Source organism: Oryctolagus cuniculus, chromosome 8, assembly GCF_964237555.1.
Source record: "Oryctolagus cuniculus chromosome 8, mOryCun1.1, whole genome shotgun sequence".
NCBI lineage: Eukaryota > Metazoa > Chordata > Mammalia > Lagomorpha > Leporidae > Oryctolagus > Oryctolagus cuniculus.
Window position 1 is genome coordinate 96,718,642 of NC_091439.1, and position 24,318 is coordinate 96,742,959.

The 24,318-nt window shown below is 37.9% G+C and overlaps 1 protein-coding gene across 4 annotated transcripts in view; it reads left to right on the forward strand.

Moving 5' to 3' along the window:
* Positions 1-21,226, forward strand: part of LOC138843074 (UDP-glucuronosyltransferase 2B13-like) — a 31,490-nt gene extending 10,264 nt beyond the window's left edge. For 2 of the 4 annotated variants that reach the window (XM_070047224.1, XM_070047225.1), the window contains 5 exons: positions 9,579-9,727; positions 11,785-11,916; positions 14,557-14,644; positions 16,734-16,953; positions 18,765-21,225. In XM_070047224.1, the coding sequence (XP_069903325.1) occupies positions 9,605-9,727; positions 11,785-11,916; positions 14,557-14,644; positions 16,734-16,953; positions 18,765-19,044 (843 nt within the window). In that variant the 5' untranslated portion in view covers positions 9,579-9,604 and the 3' untranslated portion in view covers positions 19,045-21,225. Of the gene's footprint in view, positions 1-8,198; positions 8,982-9,578; positions 9,728-11,784; positions 11,917-14,556; positions 14,645-16,733; positions 16,954-18,764 lie in introns of all 4 variants that reach the window. The other 2 variants (XM_070047223.1, XM_070047221.1) reach the window with 2 other exon arrangements.
* The last annotated feature ends 3,092 nt before the right edge of the window (positions 21,227-24,318 follow it).

Here is a 24,318-nt window from a genome sequence, read left to right on the forward strand (position 1 = left end):
TGCCACCACTCCTCTGGCCCTTGAAAAGATACTTAAAGATGTGCTAAACTCAGAAACACAGAAACACGGCCATCAATATGAAAGAACGTAAAGGAAGAATACCTACCAGTAAAAGAGCATGGGAAGCTCAAAGCATATACTAGAAAACATCTCTGGGAAAATGGCAGGGCAAAGTCACTATGTATCAATAGTCACATTAAATGTTAATGGACTTAACTCTTCAGTTAAAGACACCGATTGGCTGACTGGCTTAAGGAACAACACCCAACTATGTGTTGCCTACAAGAAACACATCTCTCTAACAAAGATGCATGCTGACTGAAAGTGAAAGGTTGGAAAAAGATATACCGTGCAAACAAAAACCAAAAAAAAAAAGCAGATGTAGCCATATTAATATCGGACAACATAAACTTTAATACAAAATCTGTTAAGAGAGACATAGTGGGGCACTATATAATGATTAAGGATTCAATTCAACAGGAAGCCGTAACTATTATAAATGTATATGCACCTAATTACAGGGCACCGGTCTATTTAAAAGATATGTTAAGGGACTTAAAGGGAGATTTAGATTCCAATACAATAGTACTGGGGGACTTCAATACTCCACTCTCAGAAATAGACAGATCATCCGGACAGAAGATCAACAAGGAAACAGCAGATTTAATTGACACTATTGCCCAAATGGATCTAACAGATATCTACAGAACTTTTAATCCTACATCTAAAGAATTTACATTCTTCTCAGCAGTGCATGGAACCTTCTCTAGCATTGATCACATACTAGGTCATAAAGCAAGTCTCATAAATTTAAAGGAATTAGAATCATACCATGCAGCTTCTCAGACCACAGCAGAATGAAGCTGGAAATTAGCAACTCAGGAAACCCCAGAAAGTATGCAAACACATGGAGACTGAACAACATGCTCCTGAATGAACACTGGGTCATTCAAGAAATCAAAAGAGAAATCAGAAACTTTCTGGAAGTAAATGAAGATAACAACACAACATATCAAAACTTATGGGATACGGCAAAAGCAGTATTGAGAAGCAAGTTTATAGCAATAGGTGCCTATATCAAGAAATTGGAAAGGTACTAGATAAATGAGCTTCCAGCGCATCTCAAGGACCTAGAAAAACTGCAGCAAACCAGACCCAAATCTAGTAGGAGAAGAGAAATAATTAAAATCAGAGAAGAAATTAACAGGATTGAATCAAAAAAAAAATTACAAAAAATCAGCCAAGAGAAGAGCTGGGTTTTTTTAAAAAATCAACAAAATTTACACCCCATTGGCCCAACTAACTAAAAAAAAAAAACAAAGAGAAAAGATCCAAATCAATAAAATCAGAGATGAAAAAGGAAACATAACAACAGACACCACAGAAATAAAAAGAATCATCAGAAATTAATACAAGGATTTGTATGCCAGCAAACAAGAGCATCTATCAGAAATGGATAGATTCCTGGACACATGCAATCTACCAAAATTGAACCATGAAGACATAGAAAACCTAAATAGACCCATAACTGAGACAGAAATTGAAACAGTAATAAAGGCCCTCCCAACAAAGAAAAGCCCAGGACCAGATGGATTCACTGCTGAATACTACCAGACATTTAAAGAAGAACTAATTCCATTTCTTCTCAAACTATTCAGAACAATCAAAAGAGATGGAATCCTCCCAAATTCTTTCTATGGAGCCAGCATCACCTTAATCCCTAAGCCAGAGAAAGACGCAGCACTGAAAGAAAATTATAGACCAATATCCCTGATGAACATAGACGCAAAAATCCTCAATAAAATTCTCGCCAATAAAATACAACAACACATCAGGAAAATCATCCACCCAGACCAAGTGGGATTTATCCCTGGTATGCAGGGATGGTTCAACATTTGCAAATCAATCAATGTGATTCACCACATTAACAGACTGCAGAAGAAAAAAACATATGATTATCTCAATAGATGCAGAGAAAGCATTCGATAAAATTCAACACCCTTTCATGATGAAAACTCTAAGCAAATTGGGTATGGAAGGAACATTCCTCAATACAATCAAAGCAATTTATGAAAAACCCACGGCCAGCATCCTATTGAATGGGGAAAAGTTGGAAGCATTTCCACTGAGATCTGGCACCAGACAGGGATGCCCACTCTCACCACTGCTATATAACATAGTTCTGGAAGTTTTAGCCAGAGCCACCAAACAAGAAAAAGAAATTAAGGAAATACAAATTGGGAAGGGAGAAGTCAAACTATCCCTAATTGCAGATGATATGATTCTTTACTTAAAGGATCCAAAGAACTCTACTAAGAGACTATTGGAACTCATAGAAGAGTTTGGCAAAGTAGCAGGGTATAAAATCAATGCACAAAAATCAACAGCCTTTGTATACACAGACAATGCCATGGCTGAGGAAGAACTTCTAAGATCAATCCCATTCACAATAGCTACAAAAACAATCAAATACCTTGGAATAAACTTAACCAAGGACGTTAAAGATCTCTATGATGAGAATTACAAAAAGTTAAAGAATGAAATAAAAGAGGATACCAAGAAATGGAAAAATCTTCCATGCTCAAGGATTGGAAGAATCAACATCATCAAAATGTCCATTCTCCCAAAAGTAATTTATAGATTCAATGCAGTACCAATCAAAATACCAAAGACATTCTTCCCAGATCTAGAAAAAATGATGCTGAAATTCATATGGAGTCACAGGAGACCTCGAATAGCTAAAGCAATTTTCTACAACAAAAACAAAGCCAGAGGCATTACAATACCAGATTTCAGGACATACCACAGGGCAGTTGTAATCAAAACAGCATGGTACTGGTACAGAAACAGATGGATAGACCAATGGAACAGAATTGAAACACCAGAAATCAACCCAAACATCTACAGCCAACTTATATTTGACCAGGAACTAAAACCAATTCCTGGAGCAAGAACAGTCTATTCAATTAATGGTGCTGGGAAAACTGGATTTCCATGTGCAGAAGCATGAAGCAAGACCCCTACCTTACACCTTACAAAAATCCACTCAACATAGATTAAAGACCTAAATCTACGACCTGACACCATCAAGTTATTAGAGAACATTGGAGAAACCCTTCAAGATATTGGCACAGGCAAAGAGTTTATGGAAAAGACCCGGGAGGCACAGGCAGTCAAAGCCAAAATCAACTATTGGGATTGCATCAAATTGAGAAGTTTCTGTACTGCAAAAGAAACAGTCAGGAGAGTGAAGAGACAACCGACAAAATGGGAAAAAATATTTGCAAACTATGCAACAGATAAAGGGTTAATAACCAGAATCTACAAAGAGATCAAGAAACTCCACAAGATCAAAACCAACAACCCACTTAAGAGATGGGCCAAGGACCTCAATAGACATTTTTCAAAAGAGGAAATCCAAATGGCCAAAGGCACATGAAAAAATGTTCAAGGTCACTAGCAATCAGGGAAATGTAAATAAAAACCACAATGAGGTTTCACCTCACCCCGGTTAGAATGGCTCACATACAGAAATCTACCAACAACAGATGCTGGCGAGGATGTGGGGAAAAAGGGACACTAACCCACTGTTGGTGGGAATGCAAACTGGTCAAGCCACTATGGAAGTCAGTCTGGAGATTCCTCAGAAACCTGAATATAACCCTACCGTTCAACCCAGCCATCCCATTCCTTGGAATTTACCCAAAGGAATTTAAATTGGCAAACAAAAAGCGGTCTGCACCCTAATGTTTATTGCGGCACAATTCACAATAGCCAAGACCTGGAACCAACCTAAATGCCCATCAACGGTAGACTGGATAAAGAAAGTATGGGATATGTGCTCTTTAGAATACTATACCACAGTAAGAAACAATGAAATCCAGTCATTTGCAACGAGATGGAGGAATCTGGAACACATCATGCTGAGTGAAATAAGCCAGTCCCAAAGGGACAAATACCATATGTTCTCCCTGATCGGTACAACTGACTGAACACCAAAAAGGAAACCTGTTGAAGTGAAGTGGACACTATGAGAAACGGTGACTTGATCAGCATAGTCCTGACTGTTAATGAACAACTTAATACATTATCCCTCTTAGTAGTTTTTTTGTCTGTTCTAATTAATATGACTGGTTTAATTCTGTAATTAATACACAGTTATTCCTAAGTGTTGAAATTTAACTGAAATGTGATCCCTGTTAAACATAAGAGTGGGAATAAGAGAGGGAAGAGATGTACAATTTGGGACATGCTCAAGCTGACTTGCCCCAATTGGTAGAGTTAGAAACATACCAGGGGACTCCAATTTAATCCCATCAAGGTGGAATGTACCAATGCCATCTCACTAGTCCAAGTGATCAATTTCAGTTCACAATTGATCATAATGAAAGGACTAAGAGTCAAAGGGAGCACATAAACAAGTCTAGTACCTGCTAATACTAACCGATGGAATAAATAAAGGGGAGAGTGATCCAACATGGGAAGCGAGATACTCAGCAGACACACAGAATGGCAGATGTCCTAAACAGCACTCTCTCCTCAGAATCAGCCCTAAAGGCTTCTGATCTGCCTGAAAAGCCCATGAGAGTATTTCAGGCATGGAAAGCCAAGACACTCTGGCAAAAAAAAAAAAAAAAAAAAAAAAAAAAAAAAAAACTAAATGAGGGATCTCTGTGAGTGACATCCCAATGGAAAGAACAGGTCTTCAAGGAAGGAGGTACCTTTCCCTGAAGGGAGGAGAGAACTTCCACTTTGACTATGACCTTATCTAAATAAGATAAGAGTTGGAGAACTCAAAAGGCTTCCATAGCCTTGGAAACTCGTGACTGGAGCATAGGGAGATTACTGATGCCATAAACAGGAGTGTTGATTTGTAAAGTCAACAACAGGAGTCACTGTGCACTTACTCCTCATGTAGGATCTCTGTCCTTAATGTGCTGTACATTGAGATTTGATTCTATAACGAGTACTCAAACAGTATATTTCACTTTCTGTTTCTATGGGGGTGCAAACTGTTGAAATCTTTACTTAATGTATACTAAACTGATCTTCTGTAAAAAAAAAAAAAAAAGAAAAAGAAATTATCAATTCTCAGCTTGACTCTTACTGGGATTAAACATGACAATAGGTCTGATATGATTTCATCATCATTTAAAAAATCATCTATTATTTTTCACTTTATGTTTCTCTGTGGGAGCAAACTGTTGAAATCTTTACTTAATTTATGCTAAACTGATCTTCTGTATATAAAGAGAATCGAAAATGAATCTTGATGTGAATGGAAGGGGAGAGGGAGTGGGAAAGGGGAGGGTTGCGGGTGGGAGGGACGTTATGGGGGGGAAGCCATTGTAATCCATAAGCCGTACTTTGGAAATTTATATTCATTAAATGAAAGTTAAAAAAAAAAGAAAGAAATGGAGCAGCCAGGTATTTAACTCGCACCTATTTGGAGTGATAGCACTGCAGGCGGCAGCTTAACTCACTACGCCACAGAGCCAGCCCCGAAATGCTTTTAATATTTATAATCGAAGCTTGATTGTAAAGAATTCAACAAATAGTAAGAAGAAAAAGAAAAATTTCATATAGCAGTGTGAAAATCTCCATAGATGAGCTTTCAGGGGAGGCAGGAATAACTAGGGAAAAGTATTTAAAAGCACAGTCAACTAATAGCTCTCAAATTTGGACATAGAGCATATAATATTGAGAGAGAGAGAGCCAGAGAGAGAGAGAGATTCAAAGACTTGGTAAAAGCAGTGAGAGCCTGTGGTTTTTAACCCTTGCCCTGTCCCTTCTCCCCACTTTCTAGCCAAGTGTATAGTAATTTCACCGCAGGTAGATGCTGACTGGATCACCAGTGTCCTCTGCTCAACAGCTTTCAGTTTATAATTATGACATAAGTTGTACTTCCATTAGCCAGATTGAGGACAACAGTACTTGTGGCTTTCTTATAAACAGAGGTCTCCTATGTGTCAGGGTTAATTCCAGTAACTAAGAAGGGTCTCATGTTGTATCCCTTTTTTTTTTTCATTTTCAATTATCTTTACATACAGAAGATCAATTCAGTACATACAAAGTAAATATTTCAAAAGTTTGCACCCACACAGAAACACAAAGCGTAAAGTACTGGTTGAAAACTAGTTATACCATTAATGCACATTGTACAACACATTAAGGACAAATATCCTGCATGGGGAATAAGTGCACAGTGACTCCTATTGTTCATTTAACAATTGACACTCTTGGTTATGGCGTCAGTAATCACACTAGGCTCTTGTCATGAGTTATCAAGGCTATAGAAGCCTCTCAAGTTCGCCAACTCTGATCTAATTTAGACAAGGTCATAGTGAAAGTGGAAGTTCTCTCCTCCCTTCAGAGAAAGGTACCTCCTTCTTTGATGACCTGTTCTTTCCACTGGGATCTCACTCACAGAGATCTTTCATTTAGATCATTTTTTCTGTTTTTGCCAGAGTGTCTTGGCTTTCCATTCCTGAAATACTCTCATGGGCTTTTCAGTCAGATCCAAATACCTTAAGGGCTGATTCTGAGATCAGAGTTCTGTTTAGGACATCTGCCATTCTATGAGTCTGCTGTGTATCTGCTTCCCATGTTGTATTGTTCTCTCCTTTTTAAATCTCTCAGTATTAGCAGGCACTACTCTTGTTTATGTGATCTCTTTGACTCTTAATCCTATAATTATGATCAGTTATGAACTGAAACTGATCACTTTGACTAGTTGTATTCTTAACATAGATGTTCTATTCAAGCACTGCATTCTGAGAATCCAACTCCCAAATAATCATTGCACAGCTCACTCAAACATTGAAGCTTCTATGATAAGAGAAGCAACCTAAGAAAAGAGGTTTCAGGGGGCCCATGCCGTGGCACAGTAGGCTAATCCGCCTGCAGTGCCAGCATCCCATATGGGCGCTGGTTCTATTCTCAGCTGCTCCTCTTCCAATCCACCTCTCTGCTGTGATCTGGGAAAGCAGTAGAAGAGGAAGACCCAAGGGCTTGGGCCCCTGCACCCTCATGGGAGACTGGGAGAAACACTTGGCCCCAGGCTTCAGATTGGCTCAGTTCTGGCCATTGCGGCCCTTTGGGGAGTGAACCAATGGAAGGAAGACCTCTCTGCCTCTCCCTTTCACTGTCTGTAACTCTAGCTCTCAAATAAATAAACAAAAATCTTTAAAAAAAAAAAGAAAAGAAAAGAGGTTGCAGACTTACTCATCAGTCAGGGAGGTCACTGACAGAGAGGTACGTCAGTGTTTCCACCTCAAATGCTGTAGTATTTCACTAACATGAAATTCCGGCAACAGCAAATCTCTAGAAACAGAAAGTAGATGAGTACTTGTTATGACTGTAGGAATCAGACATTGGAAGGGGAAGCACAAAGGATAAAGGGTATTGGGTTTCTTTTTTGGAGTTATGAAAAGCCCAAAAATTGATTAGTGATTGTGTTTACATATTTATATGAGAATACCATGAAACACTGAATTATACACATTACTTTAGCAAAATGGATGCATGTGTATTATCAGATTCTACCCAAAAAATGCCCTGAACCAGGCTAAGAAACATTATCATGTTCTGTGTCACAGAGACTGCAGATGCAAGTCACCTCTCACTTGCTGCTGCTAGGGTCACTGCTCTAAAATCTCTTACATAACCCAACAGCCTTACACAAGCATGTCAGAGAATATGAGAGAGGTGGCAGCACTTAATCATAAAAGAGACTCCAGGGGTCACCAGTGAAGCACAACTGATAAGCCGCTGTCCGCAACACTGGCATAAGTTCAAGTGACAGAAGTTCAAGTCCTATCTGATCCATTTCTGATTGAACTCCCAATAATGTCCTGGGAAGGCATAGAAAGATTGCATGAGTATTTTAGGGCCTTGTTGCTCAAATAGGAAACCCAAGGAATTCCACAGTCTCATGGCTTCAGCTTGGACTTAGTCCCCAGTTATGAACATTAAAGGAGTAAACTGGTGGATGGAAGGTGTCTTTCTCTATTTTTCCCTCTCTCTGTAAGTCCTTAAAAATGTGGGGGAGTCTCTAAACACACTGATATACACAGAAGGTCATCTACCTTAACTTTTTCCAAATGCCATTTCAGTGTACAGATCTGATTGAGATATATTTACTATGACTAATTCAGGTTATATTTTAACTATATGATGAATTTCTTCATGGATTCAAGTTTGACTAGCTAAGAAAGGAAAAGCAATTGGAGAGGAAGCACTGCACTTCACCAGGATGTCTGTGAAATGCATTTCAATTCTACTGCTGCTGCTACAGCTGAGCTGCTGCTTCAGCTCTGGGAGTTGTGGGAAGGTGCTGGTGTGGCCTATGGAATTCAGTCACTGGATGAATATGAAGACAATCCTAGATGCACTTGTCCAGCGAGGCCATGAAGTCACTGTCCTGAGATCTTCAGCTTCTGTTGTAATTGGTTCCAACAATGAATCGGGAATTAAATTTGAAACTTTCCATACATCCTACAGTAAAGATGATATCGAGAATTTTTTCATGGATTGGGTCTATAAAATGATAAATAATGTGTCAATAGATAGTTACTGGGAAACATTTTCATTAACGAAAATGGTTGTTTTAAAATATTCTGACATTTGTGAAGACATCTGTAAAGAAGTCATTTTGAACAAGAAACTCATGACAAAGCTGCAGGAATCAAGATTTGATGTTGTTCTTGCAGATCCTGTTAGTCCTGGTGGTGAGCTGCTGGCTGAGCTACTTAAAATACCCCTTGTGTACAGTCTTCGTGGCTTTTTTGGCTACATATTGCAAAAGCATGGTGGAGGACTCTTACTGCCTCCTTCCTATGTACCTGTTATGATGTCTGGTCTAGGCAGTCAAATGACATTCATGGAGAGGGTACAAAATCTGCTCTGCGTGCTTTACTTTGACTTTTGGTTCCCAAAATTTAACGAGAAGCGATGGAATCGATTTTATAGTGAAGTACTGGGTAAGTCATCTTTTTAATTGATCCTAACTTTTGTGACTTTGAATGTGAGCTTGTATGAATGCAAAATCAAAGGAATTCATCTTTTATAGGTAAAATAATGAAATAAAAATATAAAAAGATTTGTCATTCTCACAAATGTAATGCAATAGTGTTTACATCACAGGGTCAGTTTAAGCCAATGGACCATCACTAGATTAGGGTGTTCCAGGGCGGCATACAACCACAAATAGAAATACGGAGGATTTCACCAAGCTTTTCCATGCCTATTTTACTCTACATTTTCCATGTTTGATTCTATAGTGCTCTATTTTAATGGTTACTTATGATTATGAGCTTACTGAGTTGAGATTCTATGTTTATTATTCCCTGGTATTGTCACACACATACACACACACACACACACACATATATAATGAGAACCATGCATAAATTTTACATGTAAATTATACGATGCCTATAGAACATATTTGGTTTCACACTGTGTACTTTACACATCATTCACTGCATAATTCCAACGCCTTTCAGAATTTGACATAATGTACTTCACATCACATTTCCCTCACTACTCTCCCTCTTCTTTCTTTTTCTCACATTCAGGAAGACCTGTTACGTTCTTGGAGCTAATGGGGAAAGCTGACATGTGGCTCATTCGAAGCTACTGGGACTTGGAGTTTCCTCGGCCACTTTTACCAAACTTTGATTTCATCGGAGGGCTCCACTGCAAACCTGCCAAACCTCTGCCTCAGGTAAGTAAGTTCCTGTGTGCTATATTTGGTTCGCTTCGTATTTTACGTGGAAATGGCTCTGCATTCTTCATTTACAACATTTGATTCAAATGGAGAGATATAGGAAGTGGTGCAAAAATCCTTCCAGGGGGAAATTCACATGAGGGGACTTAAAAGTTCATGGAAATTTGAATAAGAAGCCAATGTACACTTTCCATGGACAATTTAAAAAGTGCTTGTATTTCAACACCATCACAAGTATCCAGAATTCACCTTCATTACAGAGTAAAATGCAATATCTGGGAGACTTTGAGACAAGACTCTGTTAAATTAAGGTCTTCATTATTCAACACATAAGAAAATACAAGTCACTTTTTTGATGTATATTCATGAAGTAACTAGATATAACAGAAGCATATGTTGGACATATACAGAAGCAAGGTAGACACAGTGTCTGCTCTCCTCCATCTCCTTTAGATCCTTTTAGGATACACTATGAGCAAATAATTAAACTTCAGTGGAAATATTTAGATTGGAAAGGACAGTGCTGGGAGAGTATCTAGTAAGGATCATAAGAGATGTCCAGGAGCCACTGATAAAGGTGAAATATGAAGGATGTGCAGGAATAGGTGTAGAGAAGAGGGAAGAAGAAATATACAAAAAAGGGCTTTTTTTAAAGATTTATTTATTTCAAAATTAGAATTACAAAGAGAGGGGCAGACATACACACACATGCATACAGAGTGAGATACAGAGATCTTTAATCCACTGGTTCATATTGCTATTCGTTGTTGTTGTTGACAAGTAGTAATGTTTCCCATCTCTATCTGTGCAGTTCTTGAAAAAATTTTTAAAGGTTTAAAATTGTACAAGACTTTCTTCAAACAAATAATTGATATGAGTCTAGTAAATGCATGGATTATTCACAAAGTTGTGAAAAAGACAGGAAAGATTTCTTAAATGTGTTAGATTTAAAAAGAAAAAACTGCTTAACATACCTAAAATTATTTAAATCAGGACATTTCAAGAGGAAGAAAGTATAAAATGCTTGGACCCTTTACTGTCTAAGATGATTTGACATGAGAACTCATATTATTCAAAATTGGTAAGACCAATGACACTGTCCAAACAAGCTGTGTCACATGAATCCAACAACATATTGCCATAAATGTGATGGAATGCTTTCTTAAAGTATTTTGCATCTTTGCACTGAAAATAATTGTACTAGTAATGAAAGTCATTTATTTGCTATTATGCAATACATGAAAAGTTTCATATTTGTCCAATGTCCTATTTATAAGGTGACCTACATATGAGACATTGTTCTATTGTCCTTTCACAATTACATTTTTATTCTTAATAATAATAAAAGATATAACTCTCAATTATGGTTTCCAACATTTTTAATGCACCAGTGTCAATTCTGTTCAAATATTTGCAGAATTCAGGTTCTCAGACTTCATGGATTTAGTTGCATAAACAATATTGAAACCAAATACAGAATTCTGAAACTTAATTACATATTCTGTTAAAGCATCTGTTTCCCCTACCAACTTACTTTTATTAATTATCATAAGCTAATATAATCTCTATCCTTTTGTAAGAGAAGACAGAAATTTAACAAATAACATAGAATAACTTAAAAGAATACACTTTGGTTTTATAAGACATAAAAGGAACTAGTAAGTGCCAGATCAGTATCTGTAGCATTTATTTATAAGAATACATTTTTAGTAACCTAAACTGAATATTAAGGAATGATTAAAATTTATATATACACAAATATATGCAACACATACTTATCACACCATTATAAATTGTTCCACCAAAGAACTTTTAATAACACTAAATCAGCTAAAATAGAAGGGTTAGTTGCAAACAGAAGAACAAAGAAGATAAAAATATCACATATTTTCTGTAAAATACAAGATGAATATAAATTGGGATTTCAGTGCTCTAAACACGTATCACATAATGTCCATAGGGCATGGAGTTTTAGTTTGGGAAGAGAAAGGGTTTTGAGACCCTGATAACCAACAATGCTGCTCTTTATGACAGACCCAATTTTCTCTTCACAGGAGATGGAAGACTTTGTGCAGAGCTCTGGAGAAGAGGGAGTGGTGGTGTTTTCCCTGGGGTCCATGATCAGTAACCTGACTGAAGAAAGGGCCAATGTGATTGCATCAGCCTTTGCCCAGCTGCCACAAAAGGTCAGAAATGTGCCCTAATGGCAGGCAACCGCTGAATGAGCCTGCTAAACTCTGCAAAGTGTCTCATTACACATATTCCTATGTGAAGTGAAGATACTTATGATATCTTTAATTTTCTTCAGACATCTGTTAAACTCTTCCTTCACAGGTCCAAAAATAGCACAGAGTATATTACATTGTAGATAACTTTGACATTGACATTTTGATCAGAAATGTACCTAACAGGTGAATTGTGAAACCTTGGAAAACTCAATCATTTAGCAGGCAGATAAAGAGAAATCTCTGAATTCTACCCTGCTGTTGGCTTCTTTGCCTTGTGGGATTGTGAAGCCACTGTGTACACTAAAGCTGTATTCAGACAGAAGCTGAATTTTCATTACTGACTGCACTACCTCAATAACATTAAGGGAATACTGAAACACATCTTAAGAGCATTATAAAGTTTAGGATTCTGATATAATCCATGCCTCTTTACTTTCCATAATTTGTATGTAGGGGTATTTAAGATACTAATCAGGAGCCTATTCAGAGAACAGAAGTCCAGAGCTAACAAAGCCTGAATCCAGCTATGCACTCATCTACATAGATTTAGAGAAACAGAAAAATTAATCTGCCTCTCACTACTGGACCCTAGCAGTGGCTTCGCAGAGAGATAGAAGCAGAAAAATTGGAGATGGGTCCTGTTCTGAAGGCACCTGTTGTACTTTATAAAAAGATCACTCCACAGAACTGTGATCCTAACTCATGAGTGCAATTCCTCTGGATTGAGGATGGAGATGGCAGTACAAGAAGGAGTCATTTCAAAGCAAGCCTGACACGTGATGGAGTTCCGATGTCCCCTTCTTTAAGTAATAGTAGGAACTACATTTCTGATATATACAAGACACCTTTGAACTCTTGGTATTCAGCAACTACTTTTTAGCTTTCTATCTGATAAATCCCTCTAGTAACTCCCTATGTTAATATCACAAAGAGAATCAGAAATTACTTTACCTCTCCTAAAGCAAATAGAAATGGTACACTCCAGTTTATGAGGATAAATACTCCAGTTTATGAGGATAAATTCAGATTTCTAACATCAGTACCTTATTTTGGTAGCTGACATGGAAATAATCTGGCTATAGTAGTAATCAGCATTAACAGCTGTCAATGCTTTCAATACATCGTGGAAAACCTAATAGTCAGTTAAATAAAATTTAGCGTTATCACAATAATGGATTTTTTCAGACACTGTATGCTTATGAACTGACTCTTTCTTCCTATATTAAAAGAAATTCCAGTTCTAGCAGTAGCGATACTATTAGGGTTTCATATCAAAAATGTATCTTAAAATTTTTACATAACAAATTAAATGTAGTTCCTCAGTGCCAACCTATTTTATTTCTCAAATTAAAAGATGACAAATTTTCTGGGCCTGAGCGATTGCATAGCTGGTGTAGCCACTACCTGCAATGCCAGAATCCCGTGTTGACTTTGCTTTGGGTCTTGGCTGCTCCACTTCTGCTCTGGCTCTCTGCTGTGGCCTGGGAGGGTGATGAAGAATGGCCCAGGTCCTTGGATTCCTCCACCCGTGTGGGAGACATGGAGGAGGCTCCTGTCTCCTGGCTTAGGATCTACTCAGCTCTGGCCATTGCACTTCTCTGGGGAGTGTACCAGTGGCTTGAAGACCTCTCTCTCTCTGTCTCTCTCTCTGCCTCTTCCACTCTGTAATTTTGCTTTAAAAATACATGAATAAATCTTAAAAAAAAATCAGATTCTCATAAAAAAAATGGAACAGTAGATGCAAATAAAACCTTGTTTCCATTTTTTAAATTTAAAAATGTTAATAGGTTTGGAAGATGCGTCTCACATGGTGAACACAAACACATGTACAAACAAACATACACGCACATATCTATATATCTCTATCTATATAGACTTACAGATATATAGATGATGTAGATTACATGTAAACTGGTAATGAGTTCCTTTTTTTTTTTTTTTTTTTTTTTTTGACAGGCAGAGTGGACAGTGAGAGAGAGAGAGACAGAGAGAAAGGTCTTCTTTTTGCCATTGGTTCACCCTCCAATGGCTGCCACAGCCAGCACGCTGTGCCGGCACATCATGCTGATTCGATGGCAGGAGCCAAGTGCTTATCCTGGTCTCCCACGCGGGTGCAGGGCCCAAGCACTTGGGCCATCCTCCACTGCACTCCCGGGCCACAGCAGAGAGCTGGCCTGGAAGAAGGGTAAATGGGACAGAATCCGGTGCCCCGACCAGGACTAGAACCTGGTGTGCCGGCGCCGCAAGGCGGAGGATTAGCCTAGTCAGCCATGGCACCAGCCAGTTCCTCTTCTTTCATTTGAATGAAGACCACCTAATAATTTCTTAAATACTTGAATTCATCACACATCATCGTACTTGGGTTATATCCTATATGTCACACAACATGAATACATTCCAAATCTGACTGAATGCAGCAAGAGTACATGAGACATGAAGGCTTTCATCATTTAATTATCATTACTTAATTTCTCTTACCCTCTATTCTTTGTCATTCCAATCCAAGGTATTTAAGAGTGATCTCCCAACCTCCTTAGAATTTTAACATGCCATAATTAGAAATCCAATTCATGAAATTGCTATTACTTTACCAAACAGGTTCTTTGGCGATTTGAAGGCAAGGAACCAGACATGTTAGGATCCAACACTCGGCTCTATAAGTGGATCCCCCAGAATGACCTTCTTGGTAAGACTCTGGAGAACAGACACTGAAAACACTAGTAACAGTCGATCAAGATGAGAGTAACATAACAGGGGATTCCAATTCAATCCCATCAAGGTGGCATGTACCAATGCCATCCCACTAGTCCAAGTGATCAATTTCAGTTCACAATTGATCATAATGAAAGGACTAAGAGTCAAAGGGATCACATAAACAAATCTAGTGCCTGCTAATACTAACCGATAGAATAAATAAAGGGGAGAGCAATCCAACATGGGAAGCAAGATACACAGCAGACTCATAGAATGGCAGATGTCCTAAACAGCACTCTGGCCTCAGAATCAGCCCTAAAAGCATTTGGGTCTGGCTGAAAAGCCCATTAGAGCATTTCAGGCATGGAAAGCCAAGACACTCTGGAAAAAAAATAAAAAGGACCTAAATGAAAGATTGTTAGTGAGATCCCAGCGGAAAGAACAGGTCTTCAAAGAAGGATGTCCCTTTCTCTGAAGGGAGGAGAGAACTTCCACTTTGACTATGACCTTATCTAAATAAGATAAGAGTTGGAGAACTCAAAAGGCTTCCATAGCCTTAGAAACTCATGACTGGAGCACAGGGAGATTTCTGATGCCATAAACAGGAGTGTCAATTTGTAAAGTCAACAACAGGAGTCACTGTGCACTTACTCCTCATGTAGGATCTCTGTCCTTAATGTGCTGTACATTGAGATTTAATGCTATAACTAGTACTCAAACAGTATTTTTCACTTTGTGTTTCTGTGTGGGAGCAAACTGTTGAAATCTTTACTTAATGTATACCAAACTGATCTTCTGTATATATAGAAAATTTAAAATGAATCTTGATATAAATGGAAGGGGAGAGAGAGCGGGAAAGGGGAGGGTTGCGGGTGGGAGGGAAGTCATGGGGATGGGGGAAGCCATTGTAATCTATAAGCTGTACTTTGGAAATCTATATTCATTAAATAAAAGAAAAAAAAACTAAAGAATCAACCAAATGGCTTTGCAATCCTTGCCCAGTCCTAGGGTAAATGTATTATAAGATTTGGAATTTTATGATACAAAATTTGTAGGCCCAGAATCAAAGTATCCTTATTTTCAGTGTATGTACCTCTCAGAGAGAATGTCTCAGTAATTTCCAGGGGGGAAGGCGTTTCACTGAAGGGTTCAGATGCTTTTGGGACACATGCCTCCTATACTGGAGTTCCTGGATTCAAGTTCCAGCTCCAATTCTGATGCCCACTTCCTGCTGACTCACCCTAGATGAAGAAGGCAGCAGCTGATGGCTAAAATATTTGAGTCACTGGCAGCCACACAGGAGTTCTGGATTGAGTCCCAGCTCCTGGCTTCGGCCTGGCCCATTCCCAGCTGTTTGGTGCATTTGATGAATGAACCATAGTAATATCTCCTTCTCTCTTTGTTGCTCTAAGGACTTCCCTTGCACTGTGTGTGTAAGTGTATGTGTGTATGTGTGTGTCTAGTGCTTGATCTGTTTCTTACAAACATATTAATTAAATAATAATAATCTCTTGGCTTGTCAGATTGAATCCTAATTCAAACATTACATTTGTCATCTGCCTTTTCCCCTAATATAGAAATTTACAAATACCACCAAAACTAATACCCTTCTGTTATTATGCATAATTCTATGTTTTCTGTGGGAAACATCAACAACCTTTAAATTAAAGTAATAAGGAATTTCAAGATAGCGTGTGGGCAACCTTCTACAACCTATAAATCACATTTAGTGATGGCATGGTTTCTTGGAGAGAGCATGTTCTAACAGGCACTTGACCTTTTATTTTGACACATATACAGTTCCTTTTTTCCAGAATGTACTCGTTCATACCCATTTGGCAATCTTGCATACAGTACAAGCCTCATGTCATCCACCACCTCTTCCACGTGACATTCCCTTACCTCCCCAGTGCACTTAGGTGCCTCTTTCTCTTGATCTAAAAGCTATTTAAATTCATTTTCATTGACATTGATACTGTGTTGTTAGAGTACACTGCGCTTTTAGTGCCTCATATTATACATTTCTCATTTCATTTGTAAGATTTATAATTAATAATTTTCTAAAAATCACTCAATTCCAGGTCATCCAAAAACCAAGGCTTTTATAACTCATGGTGGAGCCAATGGTGTCTTCGAGGCAATCTACCATGGCATTCCCATGGTGGGCATTCCTTTGTTTGGAGATCAACTTGATAACATTGTCTACATGAAGGCCAAGGGAGCAGCTGTTAAGTTGAACTTGAAGACAATGTCCAGTGCAGATTTGCTCAATGCCTTGAAGACAGTCATTAATGACCCTTCGTGAGTATTACTGTTTCTTTAAAATTACACAGTGTTTTCAGATCAATTTTCAGTGGAGGAATAAGGACTCAATTCTAATTTAGAACATGAACATCAGATTGAGTACAGATTTGCTTAATGCTAGAGGATAATCATCAATAATTCACTGGGAGTATCACTGTAACTTTTTGTGATGGATATATAGAATGATTTTCAGAGGCTTAATAACAGTGCACAAATTTTGAATTAGCCAATGATTGAAATGTGGAGCATCAATGAAGAAGGTTAACAGAGGATGACAAGGAAGTATTAGGAACAGAGTTGCAGCCAGGAAGCAGGAATGTTATAATTGTACAAACTTACGATCTTCACAGTTACAATTTTCTTTCAGCATAAGAACTCTTAAAATTGTATTTCAAAATCAATTTTGTTGTGTTGATACAAGATATAAAACCTGATATGTGGAATACATATTAATAGTAAACAATAGTGTACCAGTATATGTGCCATTATTTCATATATATATTCATATAGTTGTGTTTTAAAAAAATTATTCTGATTTGTTTTCAGTAAATCTGCATGGAACTATCAAATCATATTTTCAGTGACACTCCAAGGTTCTCAAATTTTCTATTCTAATGCTGCAGTGCTGTCACGGATAGATAGTAGCAACTAGGATTTTCAAGTTTACTCAGTTAAAACTTCCTGAACACAAAGGAGATATTTCTGTTACATATGGGGATATTCTTAGGTCTATGGCTGTGGTTATTGCTGTCCTACCTGGAAGATTATAAAATAAAGATTTAACTGATTTGCAATACAGAAGATGGAATAATCCTTTTTTTAAAGTAGAGATATTTTCTTCCAACATTATTTCATCTAACAATAAAAACTGAGATCACAGAAATTTGAAAAAAGGTCAAGAAAATGTCAGTAAGAGTCAGGATTCAAAGAAAGGCAATATGTTTTCATACTTTCATGGCTTTAATCATAACTTCATTCATTAAAGATTATTTTTTTTTGCCATGCAGAGTTAGGCAGTGAGAGAGAGAGACAGAGAGAAAGGTCTTCCTTCCATTCGTTCACTCCCCTAATGGCCTCGACAGTCAGCAATGTGCCGATGCAAAACCAGGAGCCGGATACTTTCTCCCGGTCTCCCATGCTGGTGCAGGGACCCAAGTTCTTGTGCCATCCTCTGCTGCCCTCCCGGGCCACATCAGAGAGCTGGACTAGAAGAGGAGCAATGAGGACTAGTACCCAGTGCCCCAACTTGGACTGGAACCCATGGTGCTAGCGCTGCAGGCAGAGGATTAGCCTAGTGAGTCGCGGCGCCGGCCAATGATTAACGTTTCAACACTATACCAACTCCTGGTTGATACCAACTACTTATTAACATTGTACAGACATTTACTTAACCAATGTGACGGACCAGCAGCCTACATTTAAAATTTTGAACTATTTTGAACATTGTATGTCAGGTCCATTCACAATTGCTTACTGAATAATGCCAGCTCCACATCTCAAATAGTTTTGTTGTTGGTTTTGCTTGTTTTGCTTTCACTAGCTTCCCTTTATCCAGAGGACGTAACTAATTTCAAATTCTAGACTGGGATGTTAGAAATCCTGGATCTTTCCAAACCTCTCTCTGCATCTTCACATTTTATGTATTCAACAAATTCCAGCCTATAAATGTAAGGTCTCTATAATGCCTTCTGAAGAGATAATTTTTCTTCTACATTTTCTTGACACTCATCTTTCCCATCTACATGAAAAGTATAGACCCACAATTCCTAGTTCACTCTATAAGATGATGTCCATTAATTTTCCTTCAGCTATAAGGAGAACGCCATGACGTTATCAAGAATTCACCACGATCAGCCCATGAAGCCGCTGGACCGAGCAGTCTTCTGGATCGAGTACGTCATGCGCCACAAAGGAGCCAAACATCTCCGGGTTGCAGCCCATGACCTCACCTGGTACCAGTACCACTCTCTGGATGTGATTGGGTTCCTGCTGGCCTGTGTGGCAATCACTACTTACCTTATCATGAAATGTTGCCTTCTTGTTTATCGATATGTTCTTGGGGCAGGAAAGAAGAAAAAGAGGGATTAGAGCTTGTTAATTTCTGAGGCTATTAATTTACCAGAGTTGAAATCATTCCTTTGATATCAAAGACTATGTATCATTGTGTGGAAGATGGTCCTTCTCATTTGGTCAGACCTGTGCCTTCCTGATTTTTCCAGATGTTTTATTCTTGATTAAACCTTTAGAAACACACAACTCAAATTGCACAGATCCTCAAGTAATACTACTTTAACCACAGCACTGAAAAATGAGACTCACTGGCACTTTAACCTGGTGGTGGTTGAGGAGTGAAGCCTGAGGTGTTCATGTGTATTTCCAGAAACATCATCTATTGAATTCCATACAATCAAGTAGAACATTCGTATCCAAACCAAAGAAAACCAGAGCCAGATCCTTGTAAAGGGGGGTACACAGATTTTACCAAGATTTCCATGAATCTAGAGAGATTCCAGGATAAACTGACCTGAACTTTAACTAACTCAAAGTGACTGTGATATTAAAAAAGTTGAAAAGTGAGGGTTGAGTAGAAAGAGTGTGAACCACAAGTAAGAAAAGAATTTTGTGTAAAAGGAACATTAGAGAAGAATGAAGTAGAAAATCACTAAAAGTGATTATCAAGGTATGTTAGAAAAAGTCCATTTTGTAATTTGACAGAATTGTGTTTTCCTCAGCAAAAACCAAGACATGATGACAGGTTCACTTGTAGGGATATAGCACGTGACTCAGGGCAGATGCAAGACTGAGCAACCTTGCTCAAGTCTTTTAGCACGGTGCTTAGGATGCTCTTTTGTACTACATGGGGTTCACAGTTCACATTTCTCCTGAAATACAAAACATGTCATCAAGAAAAATTCTTTTTTGTTTAGACGGCCCTAACACTTACTAATTAAATCTGTGTAATATCCTGTAAATTATTTGGTTAGAAAGGTGAGATATATTTTCTACACTATGTCTTGAAAATGCTTGAGTTACAATGTTTGCTTTATTCAATATATACAATGCTAGAGTTCCCTCCTCCTATAGGAAGATTTCCATTACTTCGCCCTGCCTTTTCAAATCAGATACTTCCAACTAATTTAATAACCAGGACACTGAGGATATGGAAACTAGAAGTTTTTTTTAATGTAGTCTCCCCTCGCAGTACATCCACATGCCATTGTGGATGGCATGAAAAACTACTTATCATGCACACCAATTTTAAAACCTATTTTGGAGAAAGTTGTTTAAAAGTAAAAATATCTCCATGTCTTGCCTTTAAACATTGTTAACCAAAGCATTTGGACACAGAATGCAGATGGAAAAGTAAACAGAGAGAACAAAGAAAACAAGTGGATGACACTTTTTAGCCTGACAAGAGATGTTTTTAACATTCATGTGGAACAGAAGCCTGCATAAGATTTGCAAGCGCTCTCTACACTACAAAATAGTTTTTAACAATAATTGTTAATGTAACTACCTGTGATAATTATGTCCAGAATAATAAATGGACAAGTGCTTTCTTTTATTAAATTTTTCATTAAGGTATTGTTAGAAGAGGGGAAACTTATACATGTCCATTGTCATGAATAATGAAGTTCTACATACATTGCCAAAGAAAAATTCAAGTATCTTTCTATATACTCATGAAGTAACCAATACAGATTCATTAATGATGTTGTTAAAACCGAGCTTTGTTTTAAAATTGAGTCAGAGAAATAAATATATTTGAATATATATGTATATAAATATATAGTGGTGATCTAAGCAGTTTTGTCAATTGTTTTATTATTTGAGAAATCTTTTCACATGAAGCAAACTACATAGACATAATTAGGATATATGCAGACATGATACACTTAGCAGTGGATCATAAAAATCCAATTAAACATTAAATCTTCAAAATCATAAAATGGTTTCTATGTTTCTTGTTTCAATATTTATTGATTACTATAAAATTCAAATGTTTTAGTATTCAAACATTTTAAATATAGTCAAGTCAGATTGATAGAATCGGAAAAACAGAACTTGTACAAAATTCTTCATTTTTATTACTATCTGTGTATTTCTTGCTTATATCAAATACACTACTTAAAGGTATGAACAGGCAAACTCCACAGAACCTGGAGGAATTTCAATAAATAGTGAACTTCATCTTGCAAATGATATGTTCTTAGAATATCTCTGTCAGAGACTAATTGTATAACTATGAGACTTGTCATTTAATTTCATATAGAATTCAGTGCTTATTAAAGTATATGTAATACAAATACATTAACTAGAAGTCTTCTTTGTATATTAGTAAGTGTTTTACTTAATATTATTGAGTATATTCTTTAACATAAGTTCTTAGAAGCCAACAATAATAACAAATTTAAAGAGTGGAGCCTTGGAAGAGATGTGTCTTCCTGCATCTAACAATTGAAGTGACACTCTAGGGTCCTTGGTTGATGAAGCTCAACATTCATCCAGCTGACAGATACAAAATATTTACAGGGTCTAGATTCAATATCACAAAGTTATATTTGAGGCAAAGACAAAACATATGAAAAAGTTGGTACAGCAAACAACAAAATCTCAAATTTCTCGTTTACTAGCAGCTCAGATATGGTAGACACCTTTGGGCACTATATTGTGCTGGGATACATATGAGTAAGAGAAATGAATTCTTCAAAGGGACAGCATACAGAGGTTCTGAAAAGCATGAACATAGAATTAGTTCTTTGAGTGTGAAGTCACAATGCTAGTCACTTCCCTGATGTTTACATATGTAACCAGAATTGGCATAATGACATGATGCACTTTTGGAGTCAGTAGTAAATATCTCAATCTTGGTTAAAAAGTGTCTATTCTGTTTTAAACAGAATTCTATTCTGTTGTTTAACCCTTAGATTTTCCCTTTTCTATAATATATACAGAAGAGAGAGAGGAATTTTAGAAGAAAACCTTGGCCACTTCCAATATGAAAACTGAAATATTCCATGAAAAAGCTCCAAAGTAAAATAAGGATTAACTAGAGAAAACTGTTTTTAAGGACAATCATTAAAATTCTGTAATATTGTTCTATAAACACACAGCAAATAGAGAAGCATTTATTAGGGGAAATATAAGAAGCAGGTAAAGCCTTTGTCATTTAACTGGGACTTGATCCTGTTAGCTTCAGTGGTGGTCCTGTTTAGCTTCAGTCCTATTGGTCAAGGGGTCTGACTCCACCATCCCTCCCCAATCCTTGGGCAGCATGGAACTAGGGAAAGTTCCATGTACTCAGCTGTCAGTGAGAGTAGAACAGGAAAGTAAATACATGACTTGGTACTGGAACTTAGTATAGCCCTGCCAGAGTAAAATAAAACACTGAGAAAAAAAAAGAGCAACCACTGTCTCCAGCTGAGTGACTCTAAAAGAAACTTTCAGACCCAAATTAGCACTGGCAGTAACCCTGACCCCTAGTGTGTGGGATGGACATATATTCCCGATATGGTCATATCACCTGTGGCTGGCTGCAGGTGCCTTAAGCTGCAGATAGACTAAAGCAACAGGGAGATTATATCACATGGGCCACTCATTGTCTTACCTCTGTGCTGCCCTGGTCTCTGGGCACTGTAGGGTTTGGATCTGATTCCGTTTTGTGCCAACCACAGTGATCATGAGATTAATCATTGTATCCTTTCTTCAACATCAGACAGCACAAGAAATAGTCACTGACAACTTAGAGGAAATTAAGGAAGGTGGGTACAAGTTACTGCTTAGGATCCAAGAGCTGAGTCCTCCACAGTGAGGCCTAGTGCAAGGAGTATCCCATGGTTCCTGCCTGCAGGCCAACGACTGTGTGGGGGGCATTCAGAACTGCCTGGCTCAAGCGTAGTCTCAGACCAAGCAGAGAGCAAATCCATTTATTACAGTAATATCTTCCTGTTGAATTGATCCCTTAATCATTACATAATGCCTTCTTTGTCTCTCTTAATAGTTTTTTTATTAAAGTCTATTTTGTCTGATTTCAAAATGGCTACAACTGCTCAATTTTGTTTTCTGTTGAAATGGAATATCTTTTCCCTCCTTTCACTTTCAATATGTCTGTATCTTTGCTGGAGAGATATGTTTCTTGCAGGCAACAAATAGATGCGTCTTGTTTTTTAACCATTTAGCCAGTCTGTATCTTTTAATCAGAGAAATTTATGCCATTTATATTCAAGATTATTATTGATAAATAGTCACTTGGCCCTGCAATTTTTCTATAAATACTCCTATTGTTTGCTTTGGATTTCCTTTGTACTTTAACTGGGAAATTTTCTGTCTTCACATTTTTTCTTAACGATGACTATCTTTCTGAGTTTCTGTGTGTAGAACACCCTTAAATAGTATTTGTAAAGTCGGACTGTGCAAATTATTCCAATTTCTGTTTGTTATGGAAAATGTATATTTCACTGTCATTCATAAATGAGAGCTTTGGGAGCCAGCGCTGTGGCGTAGCAGGTAAAGCTGCCATCTGCCGTGCCAACATACCATATTGGCAACAGTTCAAGGCCCAGATGCTCCTCTTCTGATCTAGCTCTCTCAATGGCCTGGGAAACTAGTATTAGATGGCCCAAGTCCTTAGGCCCCTGAACCGTTGTGTGAGACCCAAAAGAAGCTCCTGGCTCCTCATTTTGGATCAGCCGAACTCCAGCCATTTCAGGCATCTGGGGAATGAACAGCGGATGGAAGACACCTTTCTCTCTTTCTCTTTGCCTCTGCTTCTCTGTAACTCTGCCTTTCAAATAAATAAATAAATCTTTTTTAAAAAAGTTAAAGGAATACCTGATTTGCAGGTTACAGTATTCTGAGTTGACAATTCATTTTTATAAACTTGGCCTTTATCTCTCCATTCTCTATAGCCTGTAGGATTTATAACGGGAAATCAGCTGTCAGTCAAATTGGAGATTCTCTGAAGGTGTCTCTCATGAACACTTCAAAAACTTGTCTTTATTCTTCACCGTTGTAAGTTTGCCTACAAGGCTAATGCTGTAGCATAGCAGGTAAAGCCACCACCTGCAATACCAGAATCTCATATGGGAGCCAGTTTGAGACCTGGATGCTCCACTTTCAATCAAGCTCCCTGCTAATGTGTCTAGGAAAGCAAGAGGCTGATCCCAGTCATTAGGCACCTGAACCCATGTGGCAGACATGGAGAAACCTCCTGGCTCCTGGCTCCTGGCTCCTGGTTCCTGGCTCCTGGCTTCAGATCAGTAAAGCTCCAACTATTGCAGCCATTAAGGAGTAACCAACAGATGGAAGATCTCTTTCTCTCTCACTCTCTCTCTCTCTCTCTGCTTGTAACTCTGATTTTCA